At 43.5% G+C, this 21,437-nt stretch overlaps 1 protein-coding gene across 4 annotated transcripts in view; it reads left to right on the top strand.

Moving 5' to 3' along the window:
- Positions 1–21,437, top strand: part of MED12 (mediator complex subunit 12) — a 131,981-nt gene that overhangs the window by 90,117 nt on the left and 20,427 nt on the right. For all 4 annotated transcript variants that reach the window (XM_088445529.1, XM_088445528.1, XM_088445527.1 and 1 more), the window contains exons 21-26: positions 1,036–1,263; positions 1,389–1,533; positions 1,976–2,096; positions 7,964–8,065; positions 8,196–8,309; positions 19,687–19,850. In XM_088445529.1, coding sequence (XP_088301655.1) covers positions 1,036–1,263; positions 1,389–1,533; positions 1,976–2,096; positions 7,964–8,065; positions 8,196–8,309; positions 19,687–19,850 — 874 coding nt within the window. The remainder of the gene's footprint in view (positions 1–1,035; positions 1,264–1,388; positions 1,534–1,975; positions 2,097–7,963; positions 8,066–8,195; positions 8,310–19,686; positions 19,851–21,437) is intronic.

The raw sequence follows: 21,437 nt of genomic DNA, 5'->3' as shown, positions 1-21,437 counted from the left end.
TATATTCTGGGTTCCAGGGTGATTATTCCCGTTCCACCGTCCCAGAGAGGTACCATTTTGTATGCCAACCTGTTCCTGTTCCAGAAGCCGGACGGATTGTTCCGCTCCATACTCAACCTGAAATTGCTGAACAGGCATCTCCATGTTCCCAGTTTACGCATGGAATCTCTGCATTCAATCATCTTGGCCCTGGAACTGGAGGATTTGATGATGTCCTTGGACATTCAGGACGCCTACTTGCACATTCCCATCAGAGAATGTCATCAGCGCTTTCTCAGGTTTGCTGTAAGGGAGGAACTTTTCTAATTCTGAGATTTGCCTTTTGGGCTTTCAACAAATTCTCATGTTCTCACGAAGATTACGGCAGTCATGGCAGCATCTCTCAGACGGAAGTCTGCATACTGGCTTATCTGGATGACCCGCTTATGTTGGCTCAATCCCTGGTACTTCTGGACCATCTGTCTCGCGGTGGATCTTCTCCAAATTCATGGTTGGATCATCAACCACCGCAAATCCTCCGTAACACCATCACAAAGGATGCTTCACTTATGTGCCTTACTGGGTAACCTCTGTTCAGAACATTTGAATGTATTGGCTCCTATTGGAAGTCATTTAGCTGGTAATTCAGTTAGACACTTTAACATGTGTGAAAAAAGTGGATAACCTTGGGCTTTATCACCCGGGGCTATTCAATTAGAAATCTTTTTGCTTTTTCTATTGGACGAAGCAGACAATACTCCACATTCTATGTTAAAATTTTTCCTGTATTGCCATAGTGAAAAGATTGGACTTTGCAGTTTACCGATATAAATGTAACTTTTGGTTTAATGTTATCATTTGAAATGGTGGATTTGTGGGTAGTATTCCAATCTTGCACATGGAGTGACGTGCAGAATTCATCTTGTAGGGACATAATTTAGGAATCTGACATTGTAGGGTTGTGTATATGTACATATAACTTGTGGCAAACATGATAGTGCACAAAATTATTATTTTTTCTATGTATTTATTTTATTTTTGTTTTTTTCTCTCAAGTGATTTCTGCTCCAAGGTAAAGAACACAATATACTGTATTGTGGATCCATCTGACTCAAACATGTTGTGGGAACAGGAGTTTATGTTGGACACCATCATCAATCCATCAGCGCACAGTTATAACTGTGGCATTCTGGGAAAACTTTTGAGAGATTCTCCTACCAACCGTTACAGCTTTGTGTGCAATGCTCTATTGCATGTGTGTGTTGGAGACCATGATACTGATAGGTAAGGAGATTGTAGAAGAGCAGTAAAGACAAAAGGGAAGTGTTATTAATTAAGGTCAAAGAGAAAATCGCATTGTTGCAGTAAACGGAATCACATTGCAGTCCTATTTTTTTTCTCTTATTCAGAGTGAATGACATTGCAATTCTGTGTGCCGAATTGACTGGATCTTGCAAAGATCTGAGCTCTGAATGGCTTGGAGTCTTAAAAGCTCTTTGTTGCTCATCCAACAATGGCACCTGTGGCTTCAATGACTTGCTGTGCAATGTAGATGTAAGTTTTACAGAAATCTCTCTCTCTCTCTCATATCACTATACACACAAATACATGTACATATATCTTTGCGTACACACACATATATATGTATATGTGTGTGTGTACCTGTCTGTGTGTGAATGTAAAGATATATGTACATGTATCTGTGTGTATGTGTGTGTGTGTGTGTGTATATATATTATATATATATATATATATATATATATATATATATATGTGAATCCAGAGCACTGTTACCTTTTTTTTACCAGTGCTGGTTCTCCTAATATATATAAAATGTATGTATGTACAGTGTGTGTGTGTGTGTGTGTATGTATGTATATATATATATATATATATATATATAGTATCATGTTAGTGTGTGTACCTTTCTTTGTTCTTTGTCATTCAAACTTTTCAAGAGTACATAAAGCATTTTTTGTCTCTTAACCCATTGTAGGTTAATGATTTGTCTTTCCATGATTCTCTTGCTACATTTGTAGCAATCTTGGTTGCTCGCCAGTGTTTTCCACTTGAAGATCTAATACGCTGTGCAGCCATCCCTTCCCTGCTTACTGCAGGTAAGTCATAAAATTGTTAATGAGTATATTATTAAAATACCTGTCTCCAAAGCTGTAGCGAGCACAGAACGGTGGGTTAGGCCTACCTCCTTATACATGTAACTCAGATGTTCTTACCTCCATGGACAGCGCAGTGAGCAAACAAGAGAGTGGAAAATTAACATTCTTGGATTGGTTGGGCATTCTCCTTGGCAAAAAACACGGGACTATACATAAAGAAGTAGTTTTTATGGTGACCCTGAATGGTAACAGTCACACTCGTCCCATCCTCTCACAATTCAGAAGTTTCCACGCTTTTGTTAGGCTCACTCTAGTAAGCTCTGTCTGTCTTAAGACACAGACCTGTTTGGCTGTGCACTAGCTAGCAAACGTCAAACAAACACTGATACAGGGAACACAGGAGAGTCTTGTACATGGTGCTGTCTGGAGATATGATACAGTGAGTGTTCAGTGTAGGCACATCAATCATCCCCGAACATGGTCAACCTGACGACATCGTCGGGTTGACAAGCTTGTTCGGGTGATGATAGATGTCCAAAAACGACCAGCGGGCACGCGTATCTCTGGTCGTTTTTTACTTTAAATTGCCCGATTTGCGGAAATTAACAAGCGATTTAACGATGTCGTTATCGTTCAATCGCTCTGTTTAATAGTGTAGTGGATACGCACCCTAAGACTGCCTTCTTTCAAACAAGAGTACTCACATGTCTCCATGTGCTGGTCTGATGCGAACATGCCAAACAAGTGGTTAATATATATATAGATGTTGATCATATGTCCTATAATTTATCCTTCTATAATGACTCCTTATATTCAGCACTGTGTGCATCAGGAGATAAGGTGAATGTTAGCAGAGAATATACAAGTAATCTGAGGTAGTAGATATTGTAGTCCACTCAGAAACTTTCAGCCCTGACTTTCCCCAGTTTTCATGTGTGGTCCAGATTCTGTAGTGGCGCAACACAGTAATAAGAACAATACTGCTGGTGCAAAGTAACCAACCTCTTGCAAAAGGTGGCAAACTCGGTAATAAAGATAATACCAAGTGAAATGATAGAGCTAATAAATGGTGAACAAAAACTGCACACTTATATATTTTAGAGGCAGAAAAATAGTCAGGAACACTCCAAAGGTCGAGCAGACACGACAGGATCAAAGTCAGAATATAAGTCAATTTCAAAACACAAACCAATCAGAAACACAGATAGCAACAATTTAGTAGTTGCTATCACCAGCAAGGAAGTTGTGTAAAGGCTGGGTAGCCAGTGGAATGTAGTCTGAATTCCAGTTTTCACCCTAATGAATAATCCACAGCACATGAGAGACAGCCCAGGGAGAGTTGCAGAGAGTCCTATGTCACATAGGCAACCTGCACACCAGTCTTTGATTCTAAAAGGATCTCTTCCTTCTTAAGGCCCCCATACATCAGCAATTGATTGCAGCAATTGTGCAATTTGCAATTGATTGTGTATAAAAATATTTCCCTTTTTCAATAGATTGTGGCAATTCTGTAATCTGCAATCGATTGAAAAAGGGAAAGATTTTTATACAAAATCGATTGCAAATTCAACAATTGCTGCAATCAATTGCTGATGTATGGGGGCCTTTATTCAGCCTTTCTTCCTTGAACTGTAATTGACATTTTGTTTCCAGTAATACACTCCTGCTTGGTTCTGCCTCCATTGTAACTACTTTTTTTTTGTGATTCCCCAACTACCTTTTTTTTTTTAGGTTAAACCATCTATTGTTTTAGCCCATATAGTGCCTTTATCTACAATATGATCTCTTTAATTGCCTGAGTAGCAATTGTGCAATAGATCCAAACTCTCAGTGGCTGCTAGGGGTAGAAGGTGTGAGGCCCCACTAACATGCACTGAAGTACAGGCCAGTGCAGTAGTCTGTGTCCTTCTGTCAATACTTGCAGCTGGTACCCCACGTCAGTCTGACACATGAATGCCCGTGTCCTGCTACAGTCACCTCAGTCTGACACATGAATAGCCCTGCCCTGCCTCAGTCACCTCAGCCTGACACATGAATAGCCCTGCCCTGCCTCAGTCTGACACATGAATAGCCCTGCTACAGTCACCTCAGTCGGACACATGAATGCCACTGCCCTGCTACAGTCACCTTAGTCTGACACATGAATAGCCCTGCCCTGCCTCAGTCACCTCAGCCTGACACATGAATAGCCCTGCACTGCCTCAGTCTGACACATGAATAGCCCTGCTACAGTCACCTCAGTCGGACACATGAATAGCCCTGCCCTACCTCAGTCACCTCAGTCTGACACATGAATAGCCCTGCTCTGCCTCAGTCACCTCAGTCTGACACGTGAATAGCCCTGCTCTGCCTCCGTCACCTCAGTCTGACACATGGATAGCCCTGCTCTGCCTCCGTCACCTCAGTCTGACACATGAATAGCCCTGCTCTGCCACAGCCACCTCAGTCTGATACATGAATAGCCCTGCTCTGCCTCTGTCACCTCATTCTGACACATAAATAGCCCTGCCCTACCTCAGTCTGACACATGAATAGCCCTGCCCTACCTCAGTCACCTCAGTCTGACACATGAATAACCCTGCTCTGCCTCAGTCACCTCAGTCTGATACATGAATAGCCCTGCTCTGCCTCTGTCACCTCATTCTGACACATAAATAGCCCTGCCCTACCTCAGTCTTGACACATGAATAGCCCTGCCCTACCTCAGTCTGACACATGAATAGCCCTGCCCTACCTCAGTCTGACACATGAATAGCCCTGCCCTACCTCAGTCTGACACATGAATATCCCTGCCCTACCTCAGTCTGACACATGAATATCCCTGCTCTGCCTCAGTCACCTCATTCTGACACATAAATAGCCCTGCCCTACCTCAGTCTTGACACATGAATAGCCCTGCCCTACTTCAGTCTTGACACATGAATAGCCCTGCCCTACCTCAGTCTGACACATGAATAGCCCTGCCCTACCTCAGTCTTGACACATGAATAGCCCTGCCCTACCTCAGTCTGACACATGAATAGCCCTGCCCTACCTCAGTCTGACACATGAATAGCCCTGCCCTACCTCAGTCTGACACATGAATAGCCCTGCCCTACCTCAGTCTGACACATGAATAGCCCTGCCCTACCTCAGTCTGACACATGAATAGCCCTGCCCTACCTCAGTCTGACACATGAATATCCCTGCCCTACCTCAGTCTGACACATGAATATCCCTGCTCTGCCTCAGTCACCTCATTCTGACACATAAATAGCCCTGCCCTACCTCAGTCTTGACACATGAATAGCCCTGCCCTACTTCAGTCTTGACACATGAATAGCCCTGCCCTACCTCAGTCTGACACATGAATAGCCCTGCCCTACCTCAGTCTTGACACATGAATAGCCCTGCCCTACCTCAGTCTGACACATGAATATCCCTGCCCTACCTCAGTCTGACACATGAATATCCCTGCTCTGCCTCAGTCACCTCATTCTGACACATAAATAGCCCTGCCCTACCTCAGTCTTGACACATGAATAGCCCTGCCCTACTTCAGTCTTGACACATGAATAGCCCTGCCCTACCTCAGTCTGACACATGAATAGCCCTGCCCTACCTCAGTCTTGACACATGAATAGCCCTGCCCTACCTCAGTCTGACACATGAATAGCCCTGCCCTACCTCAGTCTGACACATGAATATCCCTGCCCTACCTCAGTCTGACACATGAATATCCCTGCTCTGCCTCAGTCACCTCATTCTGACACATAAATAGCCCTGCCCTACCTCAGTCTTGACACATGAATAGCCCTGCCCTACTTCAGTCTTGACACATGAATAGCCCTGCCCTACCTCAGTCTGACACATGAATAGCCCTGCCCTACCTCAGTCTTGACACATGAATAGCCCTGCCCTACCTCAGTCTGACACATGAATAGCCCTGCCCTACCTCAGTCTGACACATGAATATCCCTGCCCTACCTCAGTCTGACACATGAATATCCCTGCTCTGCCTCAGTCACCTCATTCTGACACATAAATAGCCCTGCCCTACCTCAGTCTTGACACATGAATAGCCCTGCCCTACTTCAGTCTTGACACATGAATAGCCCTGCCCTACCTCAGTCTGACACATGAATAGCCCTGCCCTACCTCAGTCTTGACACATGAATAGCCCTGCCCTACCTCAGTCTGACACATGAATAGCCCTGCCCTACCTCAGTCTGACACATGAATAGCCCTGCTCTGCCTCAGTCACCTCATTCTGACACATAAATAGCCCTGCCCTACCTCAGTCTTGACACATGAATAGCCCTGCCCTACTTCAGTCTTGACACATGAATAGCCCTGCCCTACCTCAGTCTGACACATGAATAGCCCTGCCCTACCTCAGTCTTGACACATGAATAGCCCTGCCCTACCTCAGTCTGACACATGAATAGCCCTGCCCTACCTCAGTCTGACACATGAATAGCCCTGCCCTACCTCAGTCTGACACATGAATAGCCCTGCCCTACCTCAGTCTGACACATGAATAGCCCTGCCCTACCTCAGTCTGACACATGAATAGCCCTGCCCTACCTCAGTCACCTCAGTCTGACACATGAATAGCCCTGCCCTACCTCAGTCACCTCAGTCTGACACATGAATAGCCCTGCCCTACCTCAGTCACCTCAGTCTGACACATGAATAGCCCTGCCCTGCCTCAGTCACCTCAGTCTGACACATGAATAGCCCTGCTCTGCCTCAGTCACCTCAGTCTGACACATGAATATCCCTGCCCTACCTCAGTCACCTCAGTCTGACACATGAATATCCCTGCCCTACCTCAGTCACCTCAGTCTGACACATGAATAGCCCTGCCCTACCTCAGTCACCTCAGTCTGACACATGAATAGCCCTGCCCTGCCTCAGTCACCTCAGTCTGACACATGAATATCCCTGCTCTGCCTCAGTCACCTCAGTCTGACACATGAATAGTGAACACATCTCCGTCTCACGCTTTAATACACCTGTCCGTTATCTTCCATTGACACTTTAATACCACTGCCCCAGTCATTTCCCAACACATGGATACCTCTGTTTATCCTCACTGACCACTAGGGTGTGTGGCCACACTCATTATTGAATCCTAATTTGGAGGATAGTTATGCTGAAAGGTGCACCCCTCCAATACCCTGCACTGTCATCACGCACACCCCCTCTGTGATTTCACAGCAGGCATGAGCTACAGCTACTATCCACCCAAGGTGTCATTTGCGCCAGAACTTAAGGCGATAGATGCACATTAGTGTGTTACGGCATGGGGGGGTACACTGTAGTGCATGGTGATAACTTGGGCTGCAGTAGCATAATGCAAGGTTACAACTTGTGTGCAATTTTTTTGATACAAAGTGCATGTAGTTACACCTTCCACACTATATAACACACTTAGACACAAAACCTGTATATCTGCAGTGTTATTGGTAGCTCTCTAATTATCATGGATCATATTCTTGAGGTTCACTCTCCCAATTGTATGCCCACAAAATATCTAAACAATTTGACATTTCATTTTGATATAAAGATTAAATGCTTTGAATGTATGAAGCTGATATTTTAATATTCTCTTCCCTCTGTTAATGAAACACAAACTACTTTTTTAGCCTTCCTTTAAGCAACGTGTTAGTTATAAACAGTCTGGTTTATTAGTGTATATTACTAAAGGGATTTTCCCGTAGAGGTGGTTAGTTTGTATTCTCTAATAAGACCCAGCATTACAATATTTTTCATTGTGTGGGAAGTGTTAAGAGCAGCAGACTGAGAGAGGGAAGCTTTATAGATAACATATTTTTATAAGATGTGTTTTCTTTGTACTTGTACTAAATCTTATTTACTTTCAGCCTGCAGTGAACAGGATTCGGAGTCTGGAGCACGCCTCACGTGCCGTATTTTGCTTCATCTGTTCAAGACTCCACAGTTGAATCCATATGAACCAGATGGCAGTAAGTATGTAGTGCAATAGGTTATTTAGTTGGGTTACTAGGTGATTAAGTACAAAAAACAGCTTTGAGTCTATCTTCAGCACTCTGAATGAGGCCATTGAAGAATACGTCTTTCTCTGCTGTCTCTTAGGTAAGGCAACGTTTGGCATTCGCTCTTCCTGTGACCGCCATCTTCTGGCATCTTCTCAGAATCGGATTGTACCTGGAGCCCTTTTTGCTGTGCTCAAGGCGATTTTTATGCTGGGTAAGTATCATTTTCTTTTCTGGTTATTCAAATTTGAAAACATAAGCTAATATTTCTGTAAGTTTAATAATACAATGCCAAGTGCTTCTGATTGAAGTAAAACCAACAAATAAAATCTGATTGCTACTCACCTAGTTAAGAGACAGCTAAAGGGGCCTATCCATTAGCAGATAAATTGACCGACTGAACGATATATCGTTCAGTCGTTCAATTTATCTGCTATGGATAGGCCCTGAACGATGACTCCCGCGGACGATAAATTGAATCTTTCATCTCTCCAACATGTTGGTCAATTATTGCGTATCGCTGCCAGATATTAGAAATATGTGTCAGTTTATCTGCGGTAAACGACGAACAACGAAAGATATTAGCAGCAGCTACAGAGTAAAAAATCCACTCCCTGAATGATGTCATGCGATATCGTTCGTCTTTTGCCAAAATCTGTCATGTACATGACAGATATCTTTCAGCATAGCCACCGGAATTTTCAATAGATCTCTCTTGTCTTTCATCTTTCAGAAAAACATCTGCTAATGGATAGGCCCCTTTAAGACTGAAAAAAAAATGGCATAGGGAGCACAGACAGATTAAAATTAAATTTACTAAATGCAGAAATGCAATAAAATATGTATATACATATAAAACATACAATAAACATCAGGAACCAACAGTGTGAAAAACAAAATAAATAGGTGTTAAATATGAAATTATCTAGTAACAATGCAACTAAATGATCGAGTTCCAGACTGAACAATTAAATGGATACACTGTAACAATTCGATGATCAATAGCTACAGTGCAGTGTTCCAGAGGACTTTGAGTGGTTATGTGGGGTAGGAATGTGTTTCCTCTGTAGAAACTGCCTGTTCTACTACGGCCAAGAAATGCGTTGGGTTGTCCTCACCTTAGAGAAGTGGGATCCCACCGCATATTTTCCAGACTTTACCCTGGATTGTATCCTGGTACTTGTAACACACTACCTTTATACCACTCCAACATCACCATTTAACTCCATTGTACAGGACTCCTATTTGTTTTGTGCCTGGCTCCCAGCTATTTCCACACAGTTACCAGGCTCCAATTACAGTGGCATCTCCGGTCACTGCTACCCGGTCTCTGTGTCCACTAGGAAGTGGCTTCACACAGTGCATACATACATACAGGATGAATTTCCACAGCAAATAAACATTGGCCACTCACAGCTTTCTCCAGCGGTTACCACAGGCGGCCTCCATCTTAATCCCGGTACTTTTGTGTGACTAACGTATAATCGGCATAGACTCTCACCATATAGCTGTATCACTCACTGTTACTACTCTAAGGTAGTTTATGGAGGTTTCATATGTATGCCTTTGTATTTGCTCTATAAACATATGAAAGAATCCTCCTGACTAGCAACTCAAATTCCTCTGGAACATTACACTGTAGCTATTGATCATTGACTTACTATAGTATCTCCATTTACTTGTTCAGTCTGGAACTCGATCATTTGGTTACATTGTTACTGGATAATATATTTAACACTTATTTATTTGGTTTTACATGCTGTAGGTTCCTGATGTTTAATAATACAGATTTCACTATATTGTAGTTGTGTGTGTATGTGTATTATTCTTTTGAAAAAACCCAGGTATCGAACTAAATGGAAAAAAAATGATGATTCAGTAACAGCTATAGCAGTGTCATCCTGGGGTGCCTCTGGACACTTGCAGGGGTGCCTGAAGTTGGTGGCCCAGCATCAAATCATATTCTTTATGGTCAATGTAATGTAAATATGTGCACAAACAGAAGCACAAACCTGTCCCCCACCACATAACTAAGCCTAAGGATGACAGGTAAACACAATTTACTTCACTGTACCACCTCACTACATGGAGACCCGCCGGAGGTTGCTGTAGTGGGGCGACCGGTGTGTCCGCTCCCCCACTAAGACCACCGGGGCATAATTGTCTGGCGCCAGGGAAGGTAGTAGTGGTGCTACGGGATACCAGCCACTCAGGGGTTAGTACATCATAGGGGGTGGTAGGCTCTCCCTGGCAGCCCCTCCCCCAGCCCAAACGGTGATCCATCCAAAGTTTTCCCTAGTCTGGGCTGCTTCTCCTACCCTCCTGTATATGAGACGCTCAGCGACCACTTGTCAGTTCTCTGCTGAAGCTGCTGGTCTCAGGAGGTTTAGGGTCTAGTCTCCCTGTATACCTCTCGCCAGAGGCCAGGTTATGCAGTGTTCAAATCCTACCAAAACTTGTGTTTTGAGTAATTGATTCAGAGCCCAATTGCAAGTATATTGTATGCATTTTGTGTCACCCTCTGGCTAACCTGATTCTCCGCCATGAAATTAGAAGACATGGACCCAGTTTGAGGAGGGAACAGGAGGCGAGGGGCCTGGATTAGTGTCTTCCTCATCCACCAGTACCAGATGTTGGTGAGACCTGACCAAAGGCGCAGAGTCTAACCTACTGGGAGGTGTTCACCAGTGACCCCTCCAAACGGGATTTGGGCTTAAGCTGCACCCAGCAGGCAGGTCGCTGCCCTTTGGTCAGGTATCCGGCACAAGTGGGAAAAAATGGAAGAAAACTACCACAGGGCAAGCACAGGAGAATGATATTGGAGGATTGTACTGAAGTGATGTACAGAGAACACATTTAGTGGTTTCAGTTGCAATGCTGGCACAGGAGACAGTATAATGAGCGGGTACTTGGATGATGTACAAAGTACACACACTGTGGCTTTAGACGCAGCACTGACACAGGAGAATAGTATCACGAGATGGTACTTGAATGATGAACTCGGTACACATGCTGAGGATTCAGCCGCGGAACTAGTGCAGAAGATGACTCTTAATAGATTGTACTCAGAAGTCGTTCTGAGTACACACACTGTGGAAAACACTAGGAACAAGTCACTAGAAGGAATGGAGCTTAGAACCTGGAACACCGTAACAGCAAGTTTAACACTAGATGTAACGACATTGTACAGGCAACTTCCTGTTGTCCAGAGCCTGGTTATATACCCTAAGGTAGCAGTCAATTGGAGGACACTGTCAGCTGACCGCAACCAACACTACCATTGGGTAAAGGGTTAGTCAGGTGAAAACAGACTGTCATGGATGCGTCCATGAAAGTAACCGCAGAAACCACATCATGGAGCGAGCACATGGATGTCCTAACAGACCTCAGGTATAATCCTCAGCGCGTCACTCGCCGCCACATCTGGCGTCTGACCGCTCTAGAGATCAGGGGAAGCCGGCTCTGAGGTGAGTAACGGCCGATCCTAGGCCGCAACCTGACACATTGTATGTGACCTATGCTAGGTCTGCTGTGTTGTTACTGCCTTTATTTTCTGTACTGTCCGTTACAACTATCACTGCTATTTCTCCTCAACCTTTGCTACAGGTGTGTGGGTAATTTTTGTTTTTTTTGTTGTTGTTGTCTCTCTATTGTACTTCACATTTATTGATACTTGTAAAGGCAGTCACAATTACACTTATTTATTATGTCTAAAAGTAACGGTAAGCAGGAGGCTGAGGCCCCGGTGCTGGTTTCATGTAAAAGCTGTTTGGCGGGCTTGTCCCCTCAGGATTTTATATAGGATGGTTTATGTGCTATTTGCTATAAAGAACCACCTCACCAGTCCAGTCTACCAGCCCCTGTACAAGAGCCATCTTTGGTGTTGTCCTTGTCTCAGGTTATGACGTGGGATACCCTCAGCAGTTCCAGCCTGCTATGTTTGCTCCCCTTATACATCCTTCCTGGATGGATGTTTATGTCCACTCAAAAGTACGGCTCAGACAGCTGCTGCGTTTCAGTAAATATTGTAGGCAAACAGACCGGTAGCCATTAAAGCGCCCAAGTGGACGGTATCATCTTGTCAGTCCACCCAGCTTGTAGATTCTGCCGCATCATCGGAGGAGTCAGATGATGTGCCGGGTTCTTCTCCAGGATCTATCTCAGAAGAGGAGGACCATCCTTCTACAGTGGATGTCCCTTCTTTGGTGAGGGCAGTCAAATTAATCTTAAATAGAGATGATGACGAGCCAGCTCCTAGACCTAAGTCTCCAGTGTTTAAACTCCAGAAGGTGGTGAAAGCTGAGTTTCCGAAGTCTGAGCAGCTCACTGAACTCATGGGAGAAGCATGGAGTACTCCTGATAAACTGTTCCATGTTACAAAAAGATTGGCATCTTTGTATTCTCTCCCACCTACCAAATGTACTAAGTGGGAGTCCCTCCTACTGTGGATGCTCATGTGATGCATTTAGTCAGGAGTGCTACATTGCCTATACCGTCCGAATCTTCCCTTAAAGATCCCACAGATAGAAGACTTGAAACCTGTCCTAAATCAGTGTTTTCATTGTCTGGAGCTGTTACCAGACCGGCTGTGGCCTGGGTATCCAAGGCTGTTCAAGAATGGACGGGGCATTGAAAGACGCACTCTACCAGATGCTACCAGAGATCAGATGACCTATATCTCCCACATACGGGAAGCAGCCTCTCATTTGGGAGAAGCTGCAATAGATGCTGGACTCCTGGCTTCTAAAGCATCAGCAGCTTTGGTTGTTGCTTGTAGGTTAAGGTCCTGGAAAGCAGATGCAGGATCCAAAAAGGCTCTGGAATCCCTGCCTTTTTATGGAAACATAATATTTGAAGCAGAATTCTATAAGATAGTGGCTACTCTGGCAGCCTCAAAATCTGCAGGCCTGCCATCAACAGCTACATGAAAGCCTAGGCAGTCCTTTCGGAAGAGCAAAAAGACAGCTTTTCTCCAGACAGTCTAGTTCTCGCAGGACCACCAAGCCGCAAACTAAGCTCTTGGGTGGTCAGACGTCCAGCTTCCAAGCTGGACAACAAACCCTCCTCCTGGGAGTCCCAGGGTGGGAGGCCGACTTCTTCATTTTGCGGACTCCTGGCATCAAACAGACACCTGGGTTCGAGAAGTGGTCTCCCAGGGGTATGCCCTCACCTTCCGGAGGCGTCGTCCCCAGAAGTTTTATTAAAAACCCCCGCATCAGACTATAACAAGGCCTTGGCCCTCCAGAAGGCCATTTACTCACTGTTGCAGGCAGGGGTGATAATCCCGGTCCTGTGTGTTAACAAGGATGGGGTTATTATTCCAATCTGTTTTTGATTCAGAAACCAAATGGGTCTCATCGCCCTATTCTAAATCTGAAAACCCTCAACACGTTTATCCGTGTACCCAAGTTCCGTATGTAAATTGTTCTGGCAATGGAACCTGGGGATTTTATGACTTCCCTAGACATTCAGGATGCTTATCTGCATGTGCTTATTACGCCATCCCACCAACAATTTCTACGGTTTGCTGTCCTGCAACAACATTACCAATTTCAGGCACTGCCCTTTGGTCTATCAACGGTCCCTTGGGTCTTCACCAAAATAATGGCAGTTATGACGGACCATGCCCTTTCCTCAGGATCACATTATGGAAAACAAGTCTTTTGCTTAATGTGGTCCTGAGGAAAGGACATGGAATCCCTGAAACGTTAACCTAGCAATGTTGAGATCATCCGAAAATATATCCAATAATAATGCATAGTGGGTGTGCATACAATATACATATACATACAGTCAGGTGCAAAAATATTGGGACATTGACAGAATTTTCATATTTTGGCCTCTATTCACCACCACAATGGTTTGAAATGAAACAACAAGATGTGCTTTAACTGCAGACTTTCAGATTTAATTTGAGGGTAATTCCATCCAAATCAGGTGAACAGTGTTGGAATTACAACGGTTTCTATATGTGCCTCCCACTTTTTAAGGGGCCAAAAGTAATGGGACTATCAACTCAAAATCTATTTCATGGACAGGTGTGGGCTATTCCCTCGTTATTTCATTATCAATTAAGCAGGTAAAAAGGTCTGGAGTTGATTCTAGGTGTGACATTTGGATTTGGAATCAGTTGCTGTCGACTCTCAATATGAGATCCAAAGAGCTGTCACTATCAGTGAAGCAAGCCATCATTAGGCTGAAAAATCAAAACAAACCCATCAGAGAGATAGCAAAAACATTAGGTATGGCCAAATCAACTGTTTGGAACATTCTTAAAAAGAAAGAACGCCCCGGAGAGCTCAGCAACACCAAAAGACCCGGAAGATCACGGAAAACAACTGTGGTGGATGACAGAAGAATTATTTCCCTGGTGAAGAAAAACCCCTTCACAACAGTTGGCCAAATCAAGAACACTCTCCAGGAGGTAGGTGTATATGTGTCAAAGTCAACAATCAAGAGAAGACTTAACAAGAGTGAATATAGAGGGTTCACCACAAGATGTAAACTATTGGTGAGCCACACCTGATTTGGATGTAATTAGCCTCAAATTAAATCTGAAAGTCTGCAGTTAAAGCACATCTTGTTTGTTTCATTTCAAAGCCATTGTGGTGGTGAATAGAGGCCAAAATATGAAAATTCTGTCAATGTCCCAATATTTATGCACCTGACTGTATATATAATTATACACACACACACACTGTATGTATATGTGTATATATATGTATATATATATATATATATGTATATATATATATATATATATAAATATATATATATATACTGTATATATGTTAGTATATACATATGTGTATGTATGTACAGTGCATCCGGAAAGTATTCACAGCGCTTCACTTTTTCCACATTTTGTTATATTACAGCCTTATTCCACAGTGGAATAAATTCATTTTTGTACTCAAAATGCTAAACACAATACCCCGTAATGACAACGTGTAAAAAGTTTTTTTGAGATTTTTGCAAATTTAATAAAGAAAAAAAAAAATAAGAAATCACATGTACATAAGTATTCACGGCCTTTGCTCAATACTTTGTTGATGCACCTTTGGCAGCAATTTTACAGCCTCCAAGTCTTTTTGAATATGGTGCCACAAGCTTGGCACACCTATCTTTGGTCAGTTTCGCCCATTCCTCTTTGCAGCACATGTCAAGCTCCATCAGGTTGGATGGGAAGCGTCGGTGCACAGCCATTTTCAGATCTCTCCAGAGATGTTCAATCGTATTCAAGTCTGGTCTCTGGCTGGGCCTCTCAAGGACATTCACAGAGTTGTCCTGAAGCCACTCCTTTGATATCTTGGCTGTGTGCTTAGGGTCGTTGTCCTGCTGAAAGATGAACAGTCGCCCCAGTCTGAGGTCAAGAGCGCTCTGGAGCAGGTTTTCATCCAGGATGTCTCTGTACATTGCTGCATTCATCTTTCCCTCTATCCTGACTAGTCTCCCAGTTCCTGCCGCTAAAAAACATCCCCACAGCATGATGCTGCTACCACCATGCTTCACTGTAGGGATGGTATTGGCCTGGTGATGAGTGGTGCCTGGTTTCCTCCAAACATAATGCCTGGCATTCATGCAAAAGAGTTCAATCTTTGTCTCTTCAGACCAGAGAATTTTGTTTCTCATGGTCTGAGAGTCCTTCAGGTGCATTTTGGCAAACTCCAGGCGGGCTGTGTTTTTTTACTAAGGAGTGGCTTTCGTCTGGCCACTCTACCATACAGGCCTGATTGGTGGATTGCTGCAGAGATGGTTGTCCTTCTGGAAGGTTCTCCTCTCTCCACAAAGGAATGCTGTAGCTCTGACAGAGTGACCATCGGGTTCTTGGTCACCTCCCTGACTAGGGCCCTTCTCCCACGATTGCTCAGTTTAGACAGCCGGCCAATTCTAGGAAGAGTCCTGGTGGTACCGAACTTCTTCCATTTACGGATGATGGAGGCCACTGTGCTCATTGGGACCTTCAAAGCAGCAGATATTTTTCTGTACCCCCAGATTTGTACCTCTAGACAATCCTGTCTCGGAGGTCTGCAGACAATTCCTTGGATTTCATGCTCGGTTTGTGCTCTGACATGCACTGTCAAGTGTGGGACCTTATATATACAGGTGTATGCCTTCAAAATCATGTCCAAACAACTGAATTTAAAAACAGGTAGACTCCAATTAAGCTGTAGGAACATCTCAAGGATGATCAGTGGAAACAGGATGCACCTGAGCTCAAATTTGAGCTTCATGGCAAAGGCTCCGAATACTTATGTACATGTGATTTCTAAGTTGTTGTTTTTTTTTTTTTTTTTTTATTAAATTTGCAAAAATCTCAAAAAAACTTTTTACACGTTGTCATTATGGGGTATTGTGTGTAGAATTTTGAGGATAGAAATGAATTTATTCCATTTTGGAATAAGGCTGTAACATAACAAAATGTGGAAAAGTGAAGCGCTGTGAATACTTTCTGGATGCACTGTGTATGTATTTGAAAATCTTATATAAGATTATTAAATAGTGGCAAATGAAAGCTTACAAATCTTGAACCCTGAAATCGAATTCAGGTCAATGGAAAGTTCTATATTGAAGATGTTCATGATCATGCCAGTGAAATTTCAGCAGATTTTAAACATTCAGGAGTTTGGCTTATCAGACTTTGAAATTGTGTAAAACAAATACCTAATTCCTCCGCCCCTAACCCTCATTTAGTGGTGCCTAACCCTAACCTCCCCGCCTAGTGCCTAACCCGAACCCCCCTAAACCTAACCCTCCCGGGGGAGTGCCTAAGCCTCATCTCTCCCTGGGGGTGCCTAACCCTCTCCCCAGGGGTGCCTAACACTAATCTCCACCACAACCATCCCCAACCTAACCCTAACCTCGCTAGACTCCCTAATCCTAACCCTCCCTCCACGGCTTACGCTAAGGGCGCCCCGGATTTACCTTCGTTCGGGCTGGCGTTCCGGCATCGGGATTGACATAGGCTTCGGTATTTTGACGCGTATGTTAAATCCCTTGCTGTCAGGATGGCCTCCGGTCTCATAACTACATCCCTTCTATACAACTGCTGCAATAGACCTTTTATGTCATAACCTACATTTTTCCAAGTCCTGAGGGCACCCTAACAGTCCAGGTTTTAAGGATATCCATGCTTGACCACAGGTGACTTAATTAGTACCTCAGTCAGTTTGATTTAACCACCTGTGCTCAACCATGGATATCTCTAAAACCTGAACTGTACTTTTTATCCACTTGTCATTCTCTTGATCAAACTACCCCTATTCACTGATAAACTGTATTAGGTAAACTGTCTTAGGGCCTGATTCAGAGCCGGACGCTCTGACCAGAGCGCTCGCTCTGAATCAGGGCCCTCCTCCATTAAAATGGAGCGTCCTCCTGGACGCTCGTATAGCTGTGGGTGACCACCCACAGCATATACGAGCGTCCAAAAAGATGGTCGCGATGGTCTTGACCATCGCGACCATCGGACTTGCGAGGGAAACCCTGCGGTAGGGTTTCCCAGCCACAAGTCGTGGAGTGATTTTAGCTCTATCAGAGCCAAAATCACTCCCACTGACATCACCCATGACAGCACGCCACCTTTGGTGCGAGACCCGGAGCGACAGCTTGGCTGTCGCAGTCGGGTCTCGCGCATGCGCACGACGGAGCTCCCTCCGTCGTGCGCATGCGCAGTGGGGAACATCGACCCACTTGCGAGCGTACTGCCGCTTGCGAGTGGGTCTGAATGACCCCCTTAGTTCATTCTATCACTAGTACTCAATGTAGAAGCTGCAGCCAGACTGAGAAGAACACAATAGGGATGGCCATTGACCATCATTAGCTTACAAATATTGATGGTTTACTACCAGTAGTCAAAGGTTTTTGCCATCGATGGCGGAAAGCCAATTCTTTTCTTCCATCGATGGCAAAGTGGAACCTCATGACACAGAGCTTAGCCCCGCCCCCTGTCTTCTGAATAGCCTGCGCCTTGCCAGACACACGGCAGCGACGGCCATCAGGTGGTGCAAACCATCGATGGTTCACCATAGATTGATATTGTATCATCAGTGGTGCCCATCGATGAAAAACCACCGATGGCCATCCCTAGAACACAGAGAGAGACACTACAAGACAAGTCTGAACTTGCCAATTGCATGGTTAGTGCAAGAAGGGTTGAAATGCTGTACTTAATATTTTTTTTTTACCCCTCTTCCCAAAGGCTTCCCAAAATGAAACTTATACCAAAGAGAGATTGTATTTAAGTGTATAACATACTTTATGTACAAAAAAAATGAAACATACACTTTTTTTTAGATATTCAATATCAAAGGTCACATCATGTGACCTTGAAATGTCAAAGTCAATATTTAAATATAAAACTACTTTTTATGAAAACTCTGGTCCCTTCGCTTCAAAACAAGACCAACATAAAAGTTCTGTTTTGTTTTAGTTGACCTTGCAAGCATAAATTTAATTTTTTGTCATGTGTGCAACACTGTAGCATGAACAAAAAAAAAGGTATTTTCCCTCCAGCACACTGTAGCAAAAACAAAAATACTTGAATCCTACATGATAATAGAAATTCAGAGGTATTGGTTTACATACATTTGCAAATATATGAATAAGCGCTGGGCCAAACGTCAAGGCTCCTCTGTACCAGCGTCCCTAACATTATGGGGTTCACGTCCGAGACGCAGGGAACCCCAAAAGAATCCAGCCAAGGACCATCCCCAGGGCATCACACGAATAATGGAAAAAAGGGTGAAAGTGAAGTGTAAAGTATAGTTGTGTAAAGATAAATCAATAAGTGTTAATGGTAAGGGGTTAAAATGACATAAATAATAGACAAACAAATAGAAAGGTGATAAAAAAATATCTATGTGAATTAAGTGGTGATGCCATGAAAAAAGGCCCAGCCAGAGCAACCTTGGGGGCCCCACACCCAAACACTCACCCCAAAATAATTGTTGCTACTAATAGTAGCACCCACTCTGGGTCATATAATTACAAATGAATGTACTGCATAATAACAGTACATGTATAAGCTGAGAGCAGACTCACCTAGAAGGTACCCCAGAAACCTCCTAATGGTACTATTCAGACCAACACATCCTCCCAATGCTGGCTCCTTTCATGCCTCACATCATGTGACCTTGAAATGTCAAAGTCAATATTTAAATATAAAACTACTTTTTATGAAAACTCTGGTCCCTTAGCTTCAAAACAAGACCAACATGAAATTTCTGTTTTGTTTTAGTTGACCTTGCAAGCATAAATTTAATTTTTTGTCATGTGTGCACAACTGTAGCATGAACACCGTGTGTCATTGTGGACTAAAATTTTACATATGAAAGTTACTTTATGCCGTCTACCATCCTACCAAATTTTTACGAAACTCTGAGATGGTCGGGTTGAAAAGTTACTTTTCTTGTGATGACCCACATAGAACATACAGTATATGGTCCCAATCAGATTTGTTTCTGTCTTAAAGTAATTGGTTTAGAAACTGTCTCATCTTGGAACCCTAATTCTTGCCTAATGACTATATTCAAAAGTACATCATCGGGAATAGGATCAAAGTCTTATAAAAATTATTCTCCATTTCCCAGGTGATGCAGAGTTGCAAGGTTCTGGCTTCTCACTGCCTGCGGGCACTGAAGACATCACAGAGGAAGATTTGGCAACAAACAAGCCAGGGGGCCGATCTGTATCCATAGAGACTGCCAGTTTGGATGTGTATGCCAAATATGTTCTACGCAGCATCTGTCAACAGGTCGGTTGTTGCTTAGGTTACATGTGGGCAGGTAACTTGCTCCATATAGTGCACACAATGTGTTTTCTGTACATTTTATGGCATACAGAGATTTTTGAACTTGCATTAAATCAATTTCTTGAATTCCATCTGGTGCCATTGCTTTCATACAGCGGTTAGAGCTGTCACTGGTGCTGGGAAAAGAGGGTTTTACACTTCAATTGGGTTGATTCAGTTAAATTGATTACATTCACTTGCCCCTGTATGTGAGGGGGGCGAGTTGCCATTGCAACAGCATAGCAACGCCGGCATCAGCAGCCGAACTGGTCACCCTTGTGTAGATACTCGTCCTGGACTCGCTGATTTTTATATGTAGTCCTGTGGCGCTGCAAACAAAAGTCTGCATGTCTGGAGCTACTGTATGTGCAACATATAGCCGCACATACTCTCTAATCTACCTTCCCCCATACCCAATTCAATAATGAATTATCAATAAGGAGTTTGGGATACCCCCTAAAAGTAGCAGCTAATGGTAATTGTCACCCACTATTCTGTGAGCACTGACCAAAAAACTAAATTATAAAAAGACTGTAGTATTGCACGTAGGCTACCGGGCTGGTAGCTGTGGGCTACAGCACAGAAGGCGTCTGGAGGAAGCTGTCAACAGACCCCCATGGACTTGCCGCAGCAGAGCAAGACTGGAGGGATCCGAAAAGCATGCACCACAATTCCGCCGCTGGAAGCCAGTGTGGCGGACCTTTTGCATTCCACTGATTCTCTGCAGTTTTGACCCTGAAATTCAAAATGTCAATAATATTCAATGCAAAATATGTCTGTTTTTTTATTTAATGTTATTCCTGTTTTAAAGTTTTGGGTCAAATTTCCCCCTTTTTAAATCGAGCCTTGTGACTTTGAATAACTAATTCTAAGACCAGTGTCAAGACAACCAAAAGATGATGGGCCAAATGTGCCAAGAGTCCAGCGATTTAGCCTCCAGATTTTATTTTTTGTTTTGCAATCTATTTTTATTATAAAGTTGTTAACATGCAGTTCTTGACAAAACTACTAATGCAGTGAGAAAAAAGATAGAAAGTAAATTGTTAGCCTCCAGATATAAATCAGCTTTTTTTCTTTTGCCTTTTTGGGGGGAAAAAAAATTGCTGCAATGAAATCTCTGCAATTGCTGTAACTTGCAGGCTATTACATTTAGCCCAAAGTATTGATTTATGTTTGCACCTAACAATATTAAATCTCCATACCCTGTGAGTGTTTCTATCTGATACTGGTTTTTCTGACTGTTATCATGGTCTAGATAACTACTTCTGACAGACCTGTTGTCCTCCGGATCAGGGTTTTGACAGCCACGCTGTTAGAAATGGTGAAGGAATGGACTTTGACATAGAAGATCCTCTTCTAGATAGAGCTGTCACCATGGCCATGCCGCTAACCTTAGAATTTTGTTTTATCTTTTTGGCTAATCTGGAGCCACTAAGGTCACTGGAACCCCATTTCTTGGATTTCTTGAGAACTCAAGGAAGCATAGAAATTGCTATAAACTGATTCACACCAACTGATATTTCCAGTGCACAGTCATGACGTCCACTAGGG

The sequence above is a fragment of the Taudactylus pleione genome, unplaced genomic scaffold (assembly GCF_031769625.1).
Source record: "Taudactylus pleione unplaced genomic scaffold, aTauple2 ptg000381l, whole genome shotgun sequence".
Lineage (NCBI taxonomy): Eukaryota > Metazoa > Chordata > Amphibia > Anura > Myobatrachidae > Taudactylus > Taudactylus pleione.
Note: the sequence above shows the minus strand (reverse complement) of the source record. Positions and strands in the feature narration are given on the sequence as shown.